The sequence below is a fragment of the Myotis yumanensis genome, unplaced genomic scaffold (assembly GCF_028538775.1).
Source record: "Myotis yumanensis isolate MYYU_CA2020_CCGP unplaced genomic scaffold, mMyoYum1.0.hap1 SCAF_13, whole genome shotgun sequence".
Lineage (NCBI taxonomy): Eukaryota > Metazoa > Chordata > Mammalia > Chiroptera > Vespertilionidae > Myotis > Myotis yumanensis.
In genome coordinates this window covers 33,645,878-33,665,702 of record NW_027223764.1, presented here as the reverse complement: position 1 = coordinate 33,665,702, position 19,825 = coordinate 33,645,878, and the positions used below count along the sequence as shown (strand labels likewise).

Sequence of the window (19,825 nt, the reverse complement as noted above, 5' to 3'; positions counted from 1 at the left end):
ATGTATGTGACTAACATCTGTCATTTCTCACTAGGGAGTGGTCCCTTTCATATTGGTCAGTTAAGCAGGGCTGTGTTCTAAACATCTTGCTGTGTCACACCATCTGTCACCACGACCCTGATCACAAAGTCAGAAGAGAAGTAAAGAGTAGATTGTAAAGCACATAATTTGTTTTTAAGATAAGGCGTGATTGAAGAACACGGAGTGGTGGGGATGACTGATGGTGACCTTGATTACAGGAGGGGAAAAGCAGAGCGCTCGGGGCTTGAGAGTTCTTTGGGGGATGGGGGATGCTTTGGTGATGTGCTCTACTAATTGTATTCAATGTTTAACATCATCAGACTCAATATTTGTAGGAGCTGCTTGTAGGGAATTTGAAAAAGACTCCCGCTTTTTAAATTTTTTCTTCGTGTCTGAAAAAGCGTAATTTGTTGACTACCAATATTTCTCTCTTTTACTTGAGACTGTTTCCCCAATCCTATATAATAAAAGGCTAATATGCAAATTGACTGAACAGCTGAACGACCTGTCTCTATGATGCACACTACCACCAGGGGGCAGACGCTCAATGCAGGAGCTTCCCCCTGGTGGTCTGTGCACACCCCCAGGGGGAGCGCCACTCAGCTAGAAACTGGGCTCATGGCTGGTGAGCACAGGGGAGGTGGAGGGAGCCTCTCCCGCATCCATGGCAGTTGGACATCGCCCGAGGGCTCCCGGACTGGGAGAAGGTGCAGGCCGGGCTGAGGGACCTGCCCCCCCGCTCCAAGTGCATGAATTTCATGCACTGGGCCTCTAGTAATAAATAATAGGAAAAATAGCAGCTAGCATTCACTGAGTACTTACTGTGTGCCAGGGTCTGCACTAAGTGAGATATCTGATCTCATTTAAACTTCCCAAGAACTGTTTTATAAAAAAGGAAAGTGAAGCGCAAAGTGAAATGACCAACTAAAGCAACATAGCGAGAACACGTGGGGTAGGGTCCACTCAGTCTGACACCACATCCTGACTCTTTTACATTTTTGTAATTGTTTTTAGTGCTTTTAGAACCCAAAGTTTATTTTAAATTAAACTACGTGCCCTAATACTACTCAGATATTAATCTAATATCTGAGAGCACATAGTATATGTTTGATATTTTATTTCTATAAAGCTTAAGATAGTTTTGAACCTGTAGCTATAGATATATTGAGTAATCATTTTGCATTCTTGTCTGAAATAATAAAAATAAAAATGTAGATATCTATGTTTATTCATGATGGGATTATTCCTTTCAGAACACAGGACAAATTATTTCTTCCAAGACAAAGTTTATTTTTGGATTGTTCTTTTTGCATAGGAAATTGAATCATTAAATTGAACCATTGGTATGATTTGGGTATCTTCCCTAAACTCTGGACTAATCATTTAAAATTTCACAGGGTTTTGCTCCTACTCATGGTTTCTAGAGAAAGCCTTTATGAGCACATATCCAAAGTTTTCACTGACCTAAAAACTAACAAAAAGTGACACATTTGCATTACCTATAGATACAAATGATTTTTTAAAAGAAAAAAATTAGCTGACATTGCCAAAGATTTATATATGTTTGATTGTGTTGAAAGAGTATCTAAGGATATATGCTAGTAGAAAGAAAAAGACAAAATTAACTAACTCCCATGATTAAATTTTAAAATTTCTGTAGCAACAGAGAGAGCTTTACCAGCTTGTGAAATTGATTTGGTTCATGTTATTGGAACCTTTCAATAGCTAACCTGGTCCCCCTCCCCTATGAACACATGGTCTTCAATTCATTAGATATTGGTCTTGATTTACTCTTGTGGCGGCTGCTGGTGGTGCTGGTGGGGTCACAGAGCGTCCACTTGGCTTTCCCCACTATGGTAACTCTTACTCCACTGGCCAAGAAACAGTATGTAGAGGGTTGTACTAACATGTATGCCTGCTCCATTAAAAAGCAGCAACTGGGGAAATGACTGTTGGATGGATCCACGGACTCAGAGGGCCTGCTGTGAGCCAGACCTGGGCCATGATCCCACACATTACCTGCTTCCCCCAAGTGACCCCACTCTAAAGAGAGACCATGTAAATACCTCAGGTTCCTAATTAACAATGTCAGCTTGTACCCAGAGTCTGACAATGCTCAAAACATATCCCACATATCCCACTGTGTGATCACCTAAATGCCGCCGTGGTTCTCTGTGGGTGAAGAGTCAGGGTATGGTTATCTACTTGTCATTGTGGTTGTTGCAATGTTTCTTCCTCCCGGCATAACCAGCCTCTCCTCTAGTTGATGGATTCTGGTTCAAAACGGGCTAAGGTCTGGAGAATATGTATGACTCTGATGTGGTGATAGATGCATGATTTGAAATCATGCAACTAGGAGGAAGTGGCCAGCTCATGGAGAGACCCTTGGGCTTCGGGCAAGGAGACATAGGTTCTGTGAGCTTGAGCAAGCACCTTTATTTCCACAAGTGACTGCCCCCTCACCGGAGGAGGCGGGCTTAGCAACCTACTTCCTATAGGTCTTGTGGGGACTCCATCAGGCCAAGCAAAAGATTTGAGTTGGAATTCAATTTATAATTAAAAAAAACCACCCACTCTGGTAATTATTGGGGCCCTGTGAGCTATTCCTTGCTAGCAGATTATTAACAGTTATTCCATGGTTGTCTTGTTTGTGGTTTTATTTCATCAGTAGGCTCACAATATAGGGCTCAGAGAATGTTTGTGAGATACATAAATGAGATAATAATGAATAGTAACACATCCATTGTGTCACCATTTGAAGTAGAGTATCCAATTGAAAAGGCAGTGACAGGAAATTATTACCCAGTCTAAACTCATTCTCCTTTCTGTATTATGAGTTCCTTAGAAAAACACAGGCAAGATGCAGTCTAATGATAATATTCATGGAGCACCGGCTCTGTGTAGAATTGTATTCTAAGCATTTTCATTCATCAGGAATGAATGAAATGGGCTCTTAAGATAGACAGACTAGCATAGGGAAGGAGCAAGCATTAACAGGAAGGCTCTGGGGTCAGACCATGTGGGTTAACTGTATTAGATCCACTTGCCAGCTATGTGACTCCAGACAAGTTACTTATCTTGTGCTCTCATTTTTAAAAGTGAGCATAATAATAGCATCCAACCTATAGGATTTTACAGATTGATGAGATATTACAGTAAATAGTAGCTAGTATAAACATTATTATTAGTTTTGTGACTTTGGAAAATTATTTAATCTCTCTGGCTTCTATTTTTATTTTTTATAAAATGGGACTAATATGAGTACAGAGATATTGTGACTGCTCATGGGAGAATGTGTATAGAGAAGCACACAGAAGTGTTTAATACACATTTGTTCCCTTCTCCTTGAATTTCTTTCTGACCTCTTAGTTCAAGAGCACAGTAGCAATTTTTTCCTACTAAAGAAGCTCTATGGAATCAGAAATATTTATCTAACAGGTTAAAGAATATAGAAAAAATAAAGTAGTATAGTATCATGTTTAATCATCCTATAAAAGATCAAAAGAATGCTAAAGTGTGTTAATTGGCATAATTCTGTTTTACCATTTAATCGATATTTAAAAAAATAACATCTTGAACATATGATGTTATCTTGTTCGGTTTTTGTGTAGCTAAAATAAATGGCAGCTTGCCAGTCTTTTAATTGGCTATAAACAATGCTGCCAGACCTGGTAATTAAGGCTCCTGTTTTCTTAGTAACTTTCCTAAATCAGAAAAAAAAAGGTAGCGAGAGACTGTGGATGGGGTGGGATGAGGGGGTACAGAAAATATGTCCTTAATGAATTTCTCAAGTGCCTTTCCAATAATTTCTCTTTGCTTTTCTGAAAAGTACAACTTCAAGTCAATTTCTTTTATTCTCGTTCTCCATAAGATATTTAGTTACCTGATTACTGTCTTCTTAATATTCTCTTCTTGATTTTTGGAAAATTTAATTTTCTTTTCCTTCATTTTCTTGGTAACATCTGCATAGGGGAGGGGAAAACCACATTTGTAGAAAACATAGTTTGGGGAGGGGAAAACCACATTCATAGAAAATCTGATTCTCTTACTCTAGTTCTAGCTATTGAGATAAAGGTCATTCTCTATATATTTCCTTTAGCCATTAGTTTTATAAGCTGTTTTTGGTTTTTAATGGTTATATCATTAAAGATAGTCTTTTGTCTCTCATTGATGTTCAATTATAATAAGGAACTTTGATCTTCTAATTAGTCTCTGGCTATATCCACATAATGCCGTAATACTCAGGTAAAAGTGAAAAAATGTACAAATATAATAGCTATTTTTAGTACCTTATTATATTCTAGGTACAGATATTAAATCTTTTTTAAAAAAATATATTTTATTGATTTTTTACAGAGAGAGAGGGAGAGGGATAGAGAGTTAGAAACATTGATGAGAGAGAAATATCGACCAGCTGCCTCCTGCACACCTCCTACTGGGATGTGCCTGCAACCAAGGTACATGCCCTTGACCGGAATCGAACCTGGGACCCTTCAGTCCACAGGCCGATGCTCTATCCACTGAGCCAAACCGGTTTGGTGAGATATTAAATCTTTTGCATTTTTTATGTCTCTTAAGACTTCCAGTTATCTTGTGAGATTGTTTTAAAGATAAGGAAACTAAGAAAGTTCAAGTAAACTCTCAAATTCCCAAAGTCATACAGCCGATACATGATAGAGTTGGGATTTGAATCTATACCTTTGCTCTTAATAGTCAATGTCATGTTCAGGAGACTTGGGCTAAGTATATAAAATTTAGAGTCATGTCAATTAAAAAAAAAAAAAAAAAAGGCCAACTACTTGGACTTTTTAACTTCCGATGCAGATGTTTTAGGCTGAAAACGTAAAAGTACTGACATTTAACTACTTTAACCTACATTTAGCTGCTCTACACTTGGATGCTCTAACCTTGTTTTTCTTTTTTAGCACCCTAAGTTATGTTCTCATTATTTCATTTCCAGGAATAGGTATTTCTGTAATACTATTTGCAATTGCCAATCCTAACCAACTCTTTGAACAGGAATATGACGTATTGACTCAGATATTTAAAGAGGGTGTTGAAATGCTTGTTTCAGAATATACTGAAATGAATTCTCCGAAATGACTAAGAGAGAAGTCCCTACACTTTAGTGACCAACCGTCTCAGTTTGTCCAGGACTAGGGGCTTTCCTTGGCCTCTAGTGGTCAAACGGGGGAAGTCCTGGGCAAATCTGAGTAAATTGGTTCCCCTCTGGCACACCGAGAGTCTAGACTGGATTGTGTGGCTCAACCCTTAGCACTTCTTAATATTGCGATATTAGAATGCACAGTTACTAAAATATTTTATTTTTATAAAAATAATACTGCAGGAAGAAACTTTTATATTACAAATTCAGGGGTTCGATAGATGTCTGTTCAGTTTCACACAAAAATATGTATAATCACAGGATATTGAAAAATAATTCATAGGTATTTTAAAAAATATGTACACCATTTCAAATTTTTTATTGCTTGTCCCCCCCAAAATAAACCAAAATTTCATTTTCATGATTTTATTTTTATGCTAGTTCTTAGAGGTGTTTGCTTTCTGTATTCTGATTAAGAACCATTTTATAGCCCTAGCTCTGTTGGTTGGGCATCTTCCTATACACCAAAATGTCCCTGGTTCGATTCTCATTCTGGCCACATGCCGGGGTTGTGGGCTTGATCCCCAGTAAGGGGAATGCAGGAGATAGCCAATGGATGGTTTCCCCTCTCTCTAAAATCAATAAAAATATATTTTAAAAAATGTTAAAGAAGGCTTTTATAATATTACAGTATTTTCTTTCAATTTAAAAAATTACATATATTTTTATTTATATACCCATATAAATACTATATATATGTATACATACATAAAATTAAAAAAATGATTGTTGTGTTCATTCTGCTTATATCTTTTGAAAACTTGTCATGGACTTCTTTCCATTCAATAAATATAATTCTATAACATAATTTTTTATGGCAACTTTAACAGACAGTTTTTAATATATATTGATTGGCTGCCTCCTGCACACACCCCACTGGGAATCAAGCCCACACCCAGGCATGTGCCTGGACTAGGACTGGAACCGTGACCTCCTGGTTCATAGGTCTACACTCAACCACTGAGCCACACTGGCTGGGCTTGAGTTGAGTGTTTGAAGGACACTAGGATATGGTCAGGTGGACACAGGTTGGAAAGGAAATGAGTGGTGGGAGAGGACATCCCAGGAGTTCATGTGCCCCTAGGCATGAAATAGAGTGCAGTCTTCTCATGGATGTTTGTTTGATGAATGCACAAGTCATATGGGAAGTTGCAAATCTGTCAAAGTATGTTTGTAACAGAGGCCAGTGATAAAGACTTTTGCTTGGACCTTATTGTAGGAGTGTGATGTGATGAGCATTATATGATAGCAATTTAGAAGGTAGAATGGTGGGGAAAGTACCAGAGGCTAAAACAGAGACTGAGAGGCTATAGCTCAGATCAGAAGAGATGAGGTGAACTGAGGCAGGGGCAGTACAGAAAGGCAGGGGGGTGGTGATCACTTAAGCAGTGGCTGTCATAAACCAGCGGTTGCCAACTGGTAGTCCACGGACCACTGGTGGTCCATGAGGTCCGAAAGGTTGGCGACCGCTGTCATAAACAGCTTGATGTCTGGGTTGATGCAAAGAGATGAGGGAGGAAAGGGCCTTTGAAGTTGTGGTGTCACCCTGAGGTGTGAGAAATGGAACATACGGTGTGAAAAGGAAATGTTAGAAGCTGTAAATATGTTTAGTTTCCACCTATTTAAGTAAAGGAAACAATGATATTTTACTAATGTTTATGCTTTCAGTTGTTAGTGATACAGATATTTAGTTTTAAAATTATTATGCTTATACTGAAGGTTTATGCTCAGATTTTTTTTCCACTGTTGGAAGTCTAGTTAAAAAAATTATTGGAGACCAGGGGATGCTTTAAGGCAGTGGCTTCCAACCTTTTTAGTCTTGGGTCCCTTTGTACTTTTTTATTTTAGGACACCCAAGGAGCTTTTGATTATGTAGATTATATTTATTGATACTTATCCTGTTAAGATTTACTATCTTAAAAGCTGAGAAATTTAACAATATTTGTTTAGTAATTTATTTCAAGGTAATAACAAACCTACTACATGTTAATATAACTAACATACTTATTATGAAAAATAACTCTATTTCTGCCTGGCCGGTATGGCTCAGTGGTTGAGCATCGACCTATGAACCAGAAGGTCTCCTTTTGATTCCCTGTCAGGGCACATGCCTGGGTTGCTGGCTCCATCCTCAGTAAGGATAGTAAACATCATCATTGATGTTTCTATCTCTCTCTCCTCTCCCTTCCTCTCTGAAAGAAATAAAAATATTTTTAAAAGAAAGAAAAACAACTCTATTTTTTCATAACAAAACAAAATTGAGAAGAGTAACATTGTTTTACATTTTCACAAATATTTTTAATGTTTGGCTTCTAGAAGACACCTGCATTCTCCTATCTGCTCTGTACTCAGTTGTTGCAATATGTTTTTCTGATTGAAGTGTATGAAGGAAATCTGGTCTCACACAAAGGTATAGTTGGAAAATGGAGGAGATTTTAATAGCTTTTTCAGGTAATTGTAGATATTCTTCATTGTCATTCAGTAAGGGACAATTTTCTGAAGGTTAATTGCAATTTGGAACCTGATACCACATCAGTAGACTTTTGTGCCCTGTTATATTAAGTCCATTTGTTTAGTCTGTACTTTGATCTCTGCATTCAAACCTGATTTTGTAACATCATGAATTGGTTATTTGAAAAATAACAGTTTGTTGAGTTATTCGAGAATTTAAAAATGTTGGCACATTTCATTATACATCTTAAAAATCATTTTTGTTAGCATCATCAGTAGGCTCATCAGAAAATCTATATGTATTGGGAACTTGTCAAATTCATGGTGATAGACACAAATTTCCAAAATTCTTGTTTTTGCTGGAATTTCTATCATTGGTAACAATGACTGTCAGTTGTTTCCCTTATTAATTTGTTTTCCAGGAAACATCTGCCAAATACCCAAGTCTGAATAAACTACTTTGTCATACATTCTTTCAAATACAAACAAGGTTACATGAGAAAAGTGGCTATTTTAGCTGACTAGTAGAACGATTACATAAGCGCTTTCCTTGCAACAATTGTAATTCAGACTAAGCATTTTTTAAAAATTGTGTTTGTTTTTACTGTGAGCATGTGATGGTGAAGCATAGAAGGTGTAAAATTTGTCACCAGTACCATGACTTGTGCTAAGGCTCTTCCAGTTTTACTGACCATCCGCATAAATGTGAACACAATGTCAAAAACAACAACAGAGAGCATCTTAGTATTATTATGGAAACAGTTTTACTTTACGGGCTCCATGGAAGATCTTGGGGACCCTGGAGATGTCTCGTTAATAACTGCTGACTTAAGATCATCCTGATACAGATGTGGGGAGGCCTCATGCCACCTTCTGCTTTTTTGAAAAGTTTAAAGAAAAGGCATTTCAAATGTATGCTACATTTTTTAAAAAGCGAGATGATCTTATCTGAAACCCATGGCCTTACAACAATTTTTAAAAACTTATTTATTTTTAGCCAAAATTACAAGCTTAAAAGTTGCTATTTCAACTTTTCTAGACTGGCATTTAGTAATTGTCGTTTTGTGTGTGTGTGTCTAAATGCCTAACATTTGTAAGAGCCCTAACAACCAAATCACAGGAAACTAAATTCATCCCTCTTCCTTAGTGAAGAGTAACTATTTTATTTCACAAAATTGATTGTCCAGAAACAAGTCTTATATATTAAAGTGTTCTATATGTAGTAATCACAACTGTATAAACCAGTCCAACTCCTGTTTTAGTTGTTAGTATTTCTTCCCTGAACTCAGACAAAAGGATGCTTTATTTTAAAAGGTTTATTTAAGTGTAATTGTTTTCATCTATCTCATTTTTAAAGAAGACTTTTTATGCAATCAAAGATGATCATCTGAGTCCTGGGTTATTTTAAGAGCTGATTTCCTAGAATGTTTATGCGATATATTTGTTAAGTCCAAGTATTTTTTCTAATTATAGTACAGGTAGCAATTAAAAGTAATGAAAGTGATCTTAATAACTTATCTAATGGGCCATGGTTAAAATTCAGTTTTTAGACTGTAGCTTATGTGTCGTTTATAGAGTGATTCTTAAGAGCAGGTGATGTTGCAGATGAAAAGCAAAACGTTATGGGTTAGAAGCCAGAGGAAATTTTTATGAAAAACAAACTGAGGTCATTAGGTACTCAATAGGGATGCAAAGTTTAAGCTAACAAACAAGAGCCTTGGAGGAGATAAACATTGAACGTTGGGTATCAAGAAAGGGAAGTTTACATTTACAGAAAAGTAGAGAATAGTATAACAAACAACTGTATGCCACTTACATTTAATAATTATTCATATTTTATTTGTTTTGTCTTTTTTTTGGTGAAGATACTTTAAACTAAAAGACATCATGACATTTTACTTCTAAATAAGGTCATGTTGTTATGAGAATGTCCAAAGTGATGGAAGAGTTTATCTGAGCCAAACGGAGAACATGCCTAGAAGTAAGATCTCAAGAGATTGAGAAAATGCTCCCAAGAATGACAGTTTTGCAGTTCTTTTTATGTATTTGGAATCAAAGGAGGGAATTTAAGGAGATTACATAAAATCTGTTGGTGGTAGGTAAAGGAGATGGGAGAAAGCAAGTTTGAGAAAACTCCCAGGTTGGATAAAAAATGGAGGGATATATACTCCCTTTACATTGGTGGGTACAGGATAGTTAACATTTGAACAGTTACAGTAAGTAGGTGGTGTTCAGGCAACAAGATCGTGTGCTCCCTTGAGGGTGGCTATACCTTTGAGGAGTCTGGAAAAGAGAATTACTCTGGCATTTCAAAGATGTGTTAACCTAAATGCACAAGTAGGATGGACAAGGCTTCAGGCAAAGATAAACCTTTTACTAAGAAAGTTAGTGAACTTTCAGAAAGGGAGATCAGAAAAACAATCCCATTTACCATCGCACCAAAAAAATTAAGATACCTAGGAATAAACTTAACTAAAGAGGTTAAAGACCTCTACTCAGAAAACTACAGGACGTTGAAAAAAGAGATAGAGGAAGACATAAACAGATGGAAGAACATACCATGTTCTTGGATTGGTAGAATCAACATCATTAAAATGTCCATACTACCCAAAGCAATCTATACATTCAACGCACTTCCCATTAAAATACCAATGGCCTTCTTCAAAGATCTAGAACGAACTCTCCAAAAATTCATCTGGAATAAAAAAAGACCCCGAATAGCTGCAACGATCCTGAGAAAGAACAAAGTAGGTGGGATCTCAATGCCAGATATCAAGCTGTATTACAAAGCCACTGTTCTCAAAACTGCCTGGTACTGGCACAAGAACAGACATATAGATCAGTGGAATAGAATAGAGAGTCCAGAAATTAGCCCGAACCAATATGCTCAATTAATTTTTGACAAAGGAGGCATGAACATACAATGGAGCCAAGATAGTCTCTTCAATAAATGGTGTTGGGAAAATTGGACAGACATATGCAAGAAAATGAAACTAGACCACCAACTTACACCATACACAAGAATAAACTCAAAATGGATAAAGGACTTAAATGTACGACAGGAAACCATAAAAATTCTAGAAGAATACAAAGGCAACAAAATCTCAGACATATGCCAAAACAATTTCTTCACTGATACAGCTCCTAGGGCAGTTGAAACTAAAGAGAAAATGAACAAATGGGACTACATCAAAATAAAAAGCTTCTGCACAGCAAAAGAAACCATCAACAAAACAACAAGAAAACCCACTGCGTGGGAAAACATATTTGCCAACGTCATATCTGATAAGGGACTAATCTCCAAAATTTATAGGGAACTCATACAACTTAACAAAAAGAAGATAAACAATCCAATCAAAAAATGGGCAAAGGATCTAAATAGAAACCTTTCAAAAGAGGACATTCAGAAAGCCAAGAGACATATGAAAACATGCTCAAAGTCACTAATCATCCGAGAGATGCAAATCAAAACAACAATGAGGTACCATCTCACACCTGTCAGAATGGCCATCATCAACAAATCAACAAACGACAAGTGCTGGAGAGGATGTGGAGAAAAAGGAACACTTGTGCACTGCTGGTGGGAATGCAGACTGGTGCAGCCACTATGGAAGGCAGTATGGAGGTTCCTCAAGAAATTGGAAATGGAACTCCCATTTGACCCTGTGATCCCACTTCTAGGAATATATCCCAAGAAACCAGAAACACCAATCAGAAAGGATATATGCACCCAGATGTTCATAGCAGCACAATTCACCATAGCTAAGATCTGGAAACAGCCTAAGTGCCCATCAGTAGATGAATGGATTAGAAAACTGTGGTACATCTACACGATGGAATACTATGCTGCTGTTAAAAAGAAGGAACTCCTACCATGTGCAACATCATGGATGGAACTGGAGAGCATTATGCTAAGTGAAACAAGCCAGTCAATGAAGGAAAAATACCACATGATCTCACTCATTCATGGATAATAAAGACCATTACAAACTTTTGAACAATAATAGATACAGAGGCAGAGCTGCCTCAAACTGATTGTCAAACTGCAGTGGGAAGGCCAGAGAGAGTTGGGGGGCAGGAGGGAGGGGAGTAAGAGATCAACCGAAGGACTTGTGTGCATGCATATGGGCATAACTAATGGACATAAGACACTGGGGGGTAAGGGAGGGTAGGGGTTTGTCAAGGGCGGGGGGGAAAAAAGGACACTTAAGTAATACCCTTTGTAATACTTTAAGCGAAAAAAAAAAAAAAAAAAGAAAGTTATAGGCCTGGTGCTTAACTACTTACTATGACCTGCCCAAAAAGAAATTTATGATCAGCTCACCTTGGGAGGTTACTCTCAGTCACTGTGTTTGTCAGATTTATGACATAATCCCTTTTTCGTTTATAATAATTTGCAGCTCTAAAAGAAAAAACTTACAAGTATAGATTTTACTGTGATGTGTTAATCTGAAGACAACTAGGGACATGCCCGAAGGTCTTTGTTTTGCAAACTGAGGTGTGCAAGCTATAAGCTCTTGCAAAATAGGTTGGGATGATGAAAGGGATTTTATAAAATTGTTTAGAGGACTTAGAGGAGGAAAAACAGTGAGCGAAGGACAAGTACTTGGGAAGGGAGACAGAGATATTAAATGGGCACATTTGATTAAACTTTGCTATTTGGTATGTGATTTAACCATTTTCTCTCCCTACAATATCTTAATTTAAACTTGCATTATTCATTTATGCTTTATAAATTGGATTATTTTTTTCAACTTGTCCCTGACCTTTGGGTGTGTAGAGTGGAAACGGAGCCTACATTAATGTGTCCATTGGAGCTGCACGGCTAGCATTGGATGTATCTAGGAATTCGTACTTGGAAGAGTTTCAGCCAGTTGGTGACAGAATGCCCTATTGGAATTATCCCCCCCCCCTGGTTTTTGCATTGAAGTAATATATGTAATTAATCTATGCAATGTCTTTTTATGTTTAGGTCTCGGATGTGGCTTATTGTACACTGCAACAGTGACCATTACGTGCCAGTATTTTGACAGCCGCCGAGGCCTTGCACTTGGCCTGATTTCAACAGGTACATTTTCAAAATCAGTACAGTATTGCCCCTATTCAGCCTTCTAATCAAAGTTAAAAGTTGGCAAACAGATATGAGTAACTACTCCCAGCTGTCACTCAGGTAGCACCTTTTTTTTTTTTTTTTTTGGCTCTATTCCTACAAGGAAATTTTATTTTCCACTGTAAATGTGGCATAGCGTTCAGAAAAGCCTAAGATAGATGTATGAAAAACTGTTTATTTCAAAGGTGTGTTAACCTGGAGGCACAGCAACACTGGACAGGGTTTGCTTCAGGCAAAAATAAATCTTTTACTAAGCAGTTATAGGCCTAGGGAATGACAACCCAGCCCAGTTAGGAATTTATGATGGATGAGATCACCCTGTGAGCTTACTTTCCATAGAACCCTTTTTCTTCGTCCACAAATATCATAACGGAAAGAAAGCTTATGGGCCCAGTAAATTGAGAGTCACGTGCTGGTGAGAACCTTGCTGAAGGAAGTGGACAACATGTATATAAAGCACCTTATCCCTGAGAAAGACAGGAGAAAAGGAAGGGAAATGGCGACACCGTCAGAAAGATGGATGCTGATAGCTCTCAACCTCCATTTATTGTGACACTCACAATTCCCACACACAAAAAAAGTGGAAAAGATTGATTTATGAATATAGCTCACTGACCTATGTGCGCAGCCAAAGACAGGCTGTTTATTCTTGCTGTTCCTTTAATAATCAAGAGATGATCACTGCAGGGGTGGAGAATATAAACATAAAAGTTTCTGGCCTCTGATATTTTAAAGTGGTGCTTTATTTTTCAGTTGGATTTTTTTTCCCTAGGCTGTTTAGGGAATTTATCAAAGTTTCTGTAGCCAATGTCTTATGAGTTTGGTTAGGAGATAAAGCTGCCAAGTTTACTAAAAGCTGTACGTTTACGTACGCTCCTTGTTAGTGAGTGAGTGTTCTTGGGAAGCCAGGCTTTCCGATACGCTGAAGAACTTCAGTAGTAGATCTGACCACAGGATCCAAATTAATGTTTTGTTCCTGAGGCCAACCCAGGGGCAGCAAAGTGATTCCAGATGGAATTATATCTAGCTGGATGTTTACTCAAGGTGGTTTAAAGAAGCATTGGCAGGTGAGAAATGGGAATCATAGTGTAGGGGGAGACATGGCCAGAATCAGAGGACATGGCTAAGATAGAAATGGGAACAGAAATAGAAAAAACAAGATGGAGAATCCAGAACAGTTGAAATGCAGTTTCAAGAACTGGACAGGATCTCCCAAAAGTGTGGGGAGTGTGATAATAGGCATGGCAGCTTAAAGGACAAGAGGTCTTACCTCTCTTATATTTTTTGTAGAGGCACTATAATGATGCAACAGGCACAGACCCTGGAGTCAGACCTGGTGTTGAATCCTGCCTGTGTCACATCCACTAGCTCTCTGTTGATGAACAAGTTAGTTAATGGTTCTGTTAACTATTAAGCCTCAGTTTTCTGAACTGTAAAGTGGGAATAAAAGAGTCCCATCAGGTTATTGGGCATATTAAAAGAGTTATTGTGTAAGACACATGGCAAGGGCTCGAAAAGTATTAGCCATTATAATTATGACCTAGATTTCCCTGAATCTCCGAATTGATTTGTGCTGAAGATGTTGAAAATTGTTCATTGAGAGAGCTGCTCCTGCTTTTCACTCAGTCTAGGGAGGAGGGCATAAGGACTTGAGCCAAAAATGGAGCTACTATGGACAGTCAAGACTTGGCAGAATTAAGGAGTTTACAGTGTCAACTCACAGGGAGCTAGGTGAGGCAAAATTAGGGAGAAGCATGAATCTACTGTCTTAGTCTGTTCAGGTTGCTATAAGAAAGCACCATAGAGTGGCCGGCTTATAAACAATAGAAATGTATTTTTTATAGTTCTGGAGGCTGGGAAATCCAAGAACAAGGCACCAGCAAATTCAGTGTCTGGTGAGGGTCCATCTTCTGGTTCACAGAGGTGATCATTTCATTATGTCCTCAGGTGGCCGAAGGGGAGAGGGAGCTCTTGGGGTCTCTTTTATAAGGGCACTAACCCCATTCATGAGGGCCTCGCCATCATGACCTAATCACCTCCCATAGGTCCCACCTCCTAATATCATCACCCGGGGGGCTAGGTTTCAGCATATGGATTTTGGGGAACACAGACAGTCTATAGCATCCACCTTCAGTGAAAGAGATGACACGCAAAATATAACTCACAGTAGAACATTTTTAAATTGAACAGAAGTTAATAGTGAAAATCCTTGCAATATGGGACCTAGTTGGAAGGAGCCTAGGCATTAAATGAAGGTTTTGGGAACTCGGTCTTGCTCCGTGGTGAACAGGGGTTGGTAAACGAATGCCCATGGCCCAAGTCTGGTGTACTGCCTGTATTTGGACAGCTCACAAGCTAAGAATGATTTTTTTCTTTTTAGTGTAGTTTTTAAAAATCACAAGAAGATATTTTTATGGCAGGGGAAAATGATGTGAAATTCAAATTTCAGTGCTCATAAATAAAGTTGTATTGGAACACAACCATGCTCATTCCTTTACAAACCTTCTCTGGCCCCTTTCTTGCTTCAGGGGCAGAGTGGAGCATTTACGACAGAGATTGTATGGCCCTCTATGGCTTAAGCATGTATTCTCTGGACCTTTATAGAAAAAGATTATTGGTCCCTGGTGTTAAAAGTTAATCAAAGCATGAGTGTCTCTCTTACTGTTTCAGTAACTGAACATCAATTACTATTTTCCCTCTTTGTGATAATATATAACTTAGACATGCATGGAAGCATAATTCATCCTTTATTTCACTTCACCATTTACACTGAGGATTTTTAAATTAGGGTTTTCTTTTTGAAAATTAAAAATTATAGTTTTCAGTTTACACAGTTCCACAAGAAAGTTCTGAATTAGTCTTTATTGCCCTGAAAGGATTCCTGCATCTTTCTAAGCTTTGGCTGCATTCTTGTGAGGTATAGGCTGGGGAAACTACTGTCTAGTGTGTAATTTGATTGTGCTGTCCTATCATATACTTAGCACATCATATGTATTCTATATATTTTTTTGTTGAATTAATATAAATGTCTTTCTTATATTTCATGATGTTGAGGGCTAAACTTAGTTGGTGAGCCATGGAGAAGTTGCTTATTTTTTCAATTTAAGGTCAAAACACAGAACTTGCAGAACGCCAAGAGTATGTGTAGGTATCTAATGTTAGGGCACTATGTTAGAATCTATACAGAGATATGGTATTAGGCAAAAATGTGAATTAACAGTGAATGGAGGTTACTGCAGTACAGAAGTACATGAAATAGTGCTATTTTCTATTCTTTCGGTTTGTTTTCTGAAGTGCTTTTAACTTTGGGAGTATGTGTCACTTTTCAAAAGATAAGGGAAAGATTAAATTTGTCTACTTATTATTTTTCAATAGTCAGCAAAGAAGATACTATCTTACTAACCACAAAATGATATTATTGTAGCTGCCATTACATCAGTATGAGCTACTAACATTTTAATACAAAGAATTTTTAGGGAGGGCATTAAAAAGTTAACTTCTAAAATGTTAGAGAGGAACAACTGTGGTCCCAAAGAAAATGCTTCTTTACAAGTCTGAGAGTCATTTGGTTATTTGTAAGAATTTTTGACAAGATGGGTTTTTGCTGCAAGCATGGCATCCTGTTGGGGTTACGAAGTAATTTGGTATAGATCATTTTTAAGTATGATCCACTGCCGTAGCCAGTTTGGCTCAGTGGATGGAGCGTCGGCCTGCAGACTGGGGGGTCCCAGGTTCGATTCCGGTCAAGGGCATGTGCCTTGGTTGCGGGCACATCCCCAGTGGGAGGTGTGCAGGGGCAGCTGATCGATGTTTCTCTCTCATCAATGTTTCTAGCTCTCTATCTCTCTCCCTTCCTCTCTGTAAAAGATCAATAAAATATATTTTTTTAAAAGTATGATCCACCTATTTACCTATTTTTAAACAGTTCTATTTATTACTCTCCTGCTTTTTTAGGTGACATTTTTCAATGATATTTAAATTTTAAAATACTCAATTTTTTAAAAAGTTGAAATCAGAACACTGCTAATTAATTCGGTTGTTGTAACATGAGGTTCCAGTATGTTTAGTGTGATCTATGCTTAAAAAAACACACCCAGAAAATCCAGGAAAATTTACTAGGCATACTTTGTGATTTCAATACCCTATCAAATTCCACTTTATTCTTTTCATGGTTTAGTAATGTGAATCATTATATTCTGGTGATTTAGCAATGGATTTGAACTATCACACCATGACAAATATCCCATGAAAATTAAAATACATTCTTCAGCTCAAAAAAATAAAATATGAATATTTACTTGTTCAAAGGGAATAAATATATAGCACAGAGCTTGGCACATAATAAATGCAAAAAAAGTAGTTGCTTAAGGTATTTGTTACGAATATGGGCTCCAGGAGTCAGAATGATGGAGTGTGCTGCTGGGGTCCAACCCCAGCAGGTCCAGGGGTCCCCAAAGGTGTGGACGGAGTCGGCAAAGAAGGAATGACATGGAGACAGGGTTCAGTTCATCAGCATAGCGAGGTTTTCCCTCCAGGATCTCCAGCCAAGTTCTGTCCAAGATCTCCAGCCAAGTTCTGTGTACAGGTTCTCTTGCTAGGTTCTCCATACAGCTTCTCCAGGTTCTCCAGCCAGGTTTGATCGCCAGGTTCTGTAGCAAGGTTCTCCAGCCAGGTTCTATCCAGGTTCTTTTGCCATGTTCTGTCTAGGTTCTCCAGTGAAGTTCTATAGCCAGGTTCTGTCCAGGATCTTTTGCCATGTTCTCTCCCTAGGCTCTCTCTCTACGTTCTGTGTCCAGGTTCTGTCCCTAGGTTCTGTCTAGGATCTCCAGCCAAGTCCTGTCTCTAGGTTCTGTCCTCTGCTGTCTTGTTACATCTGTATTTATACCAGTTGATTTTAATCCTATCAATTTCTATTCCAAAAGTTAGGGCGTTTCTTATCTCCATTCCAGGGAGTAAAGATTATGTAGCTCAAGCATGATTGTTTGTAGTTAAAGTGATTAACTACCCGCCTGGCACTTAGTTAAGGGGTTTTATCCCCTCCCTAACTTCAGGGGAAAATCCCTACCTGGGAAAACCACCTTTCTCGGAGAGGTGACCTTGGTTAAAACACATAGCGCCAAGAAGGTGAGCAAACATATTAAGAACAGTATGCCATATATGCCAGGTCCCTTGAAACAGCAAGGATGGACCGGCTCCCGGCAGTGTGCCTCCTACTTATGCCACTTACAGCTTGGTGACCTGCGGCAAATTTCTAAACCTTTCTAGCCTTCAGTCACCTCAGGTACAGGTTGAGAATAATAATAGGACCTACACAATATGACCATTATCAGGATTAAACAAGATCATGCAATGTGCAGTGTTGAACACTGTCTGAACTACAAATGCTATTTCTTAAAATAAATATTCTATCAGTATTACTATTATTGTTGTTATCATCACCTTTCATATCCTTGCTGTGATTTTTCATACGATGGCACGCCCGAGTGCCAGTGGAAAAAAGAAATTGCACTGCGGTACCGATAATGCTTGTCCCGAGAGCCCCACGTTATAAGAGATTAAGATTGAACAGTTCTGTTTCCTTTTCAGGTTCAAGTGTTGGACTTTTTATATATGCTGCTCTGCAGAAGCTGCTGATTGAGTTCTATGGACTGGACGGGTGCCTGCTGATTGTGGGTGCTTTAGCTTTAAATATATTACCCTGCGGCAGTCTGATGAGACCCCTCCGGTCCTCCGATTGCCCTTTGCCTGAGAAAACAGCTCTGGAAAATGTACCAGATAGATACTCCATTTACAACGAAAAAGAAAAGAACCTAGAAGAAAGCATAAACATCCTTGAAAAGAGCTACGGAGGCGAGGAGACCTGCAGGAGCACGCTGGCCAATGGTGACTGGAAGCAGGACAGTCTCCTTCACCAGAACCCAGCAACCACGGCACACACAAAAGAGACGGAAACCTACAAAAAGAAAGTGGCAGAACAGACATATTTTTGCAAACAGCTTGCCAAGCGGAAGTGGCAATTATATAAAAACTACTGTGGAGAAACTGTGGCTCTTTTTAAAAACAAAGTGTTTTCGGCACTCTTCATCGCTATCTTTCTTTTCGACGTCGGAGGGTTTCCACCTTCATTACTTATGGAAGATGTAGCAAGAAGTTCAAATGTGAAAGAAGAAGAGTTTATCGTGCCTCTTATTTCCATTATTGGCATTATGACAGCAGTTGGCAAACTCCTGTTAGGGATCCTGGCAGACTTCAAGTGGATTAATACCTTGTATCTTTACATAGCTACCTTAATACTCATGGGCCTGGCCTTGTGTGCAATTCCATTTGCCAAAAGTTATGTCATGTTGGCCATACTTTCTGGGATCCTAGGGTTTCTTACTGGTAATTGGTCCATCTTCCCGTATGTGACCACCAAGACTGTGGGGATTGAAAAGTTAGCCCACGCCTATGGGATATTAATGTTCTTCGCTGGACTTGGAAATAGCCTTGGACCACCAATTGTTGGTAAGATATTTATCTTAAAGTCACCCATTTTACTGTTCTCCTTTGTGACTTCCCAGGATATAGAATTTCGGATTGTAATAATAGCACAGATTTGCCCAAAATAAATCTGCATGGGAAGTGTCATGATAATGATTTATTCAAAATCACTCTGCTGCCCTAGCCGGTTTGGCTCAGTGGATAGAGCATCGGCCTGCGGAATGGAGGGTCCCGGGTTTGATTCCCAACAAGGGCACGTACCTCCATTGCAGGCTCAATCCCTGGTACAGTGCTTGTGGGAGGCAACCAATCGATGTGTTTCTCTCACACCGATATCTTTCCTTTCCACTCGCTCTAAAAATCAATGGAGAAATATCTTCAGACGAGGATTAACCACAAAAAAATCACTTTGCTATAGTTGCAAAGCCAATGTTCTTGCTCAGGGATTTGTGTTTGTTCTTTATTTGGGAGGAAACCAAAATGCCTGTTTATTCTTGTCCAAATTTTGAGAAATTCTCCTTTTCTAATTCCCAGCAGGCCATCTACTTTGAGAGTAGATGGAATATATATTCTAATACTAACTGTATAAAATTGATGAA

At 38.4% G+C, this 19,825-nt stretch overlaps 1 protein-coding gene across 1 annotated transcript in view; it reads left to right on the top strand.

Annotated features, from left to right (window-relative positions):
• Positions 1–19,825, top strand: part of SLC16A9 (solute carrier family 16 member 9) — a 67,849-nt gene that overhangs the window by 45,864 nt on the left and 2,160 nt on the right. The window contains exons 4-5 of the mRNA XM_070432802.1: positions 12,609–12,704; positions 18,333–19,250. Of these exons, the coding sequence (XP_070288903.1) occupies positions 12,609–12,704; positions 18,333–19,250 (1,014 nt within the window). The remainder of the gene's footprint in view (positions 1–12,608; positions 12,705–18,332; positions 19,251–19,825) is intronic.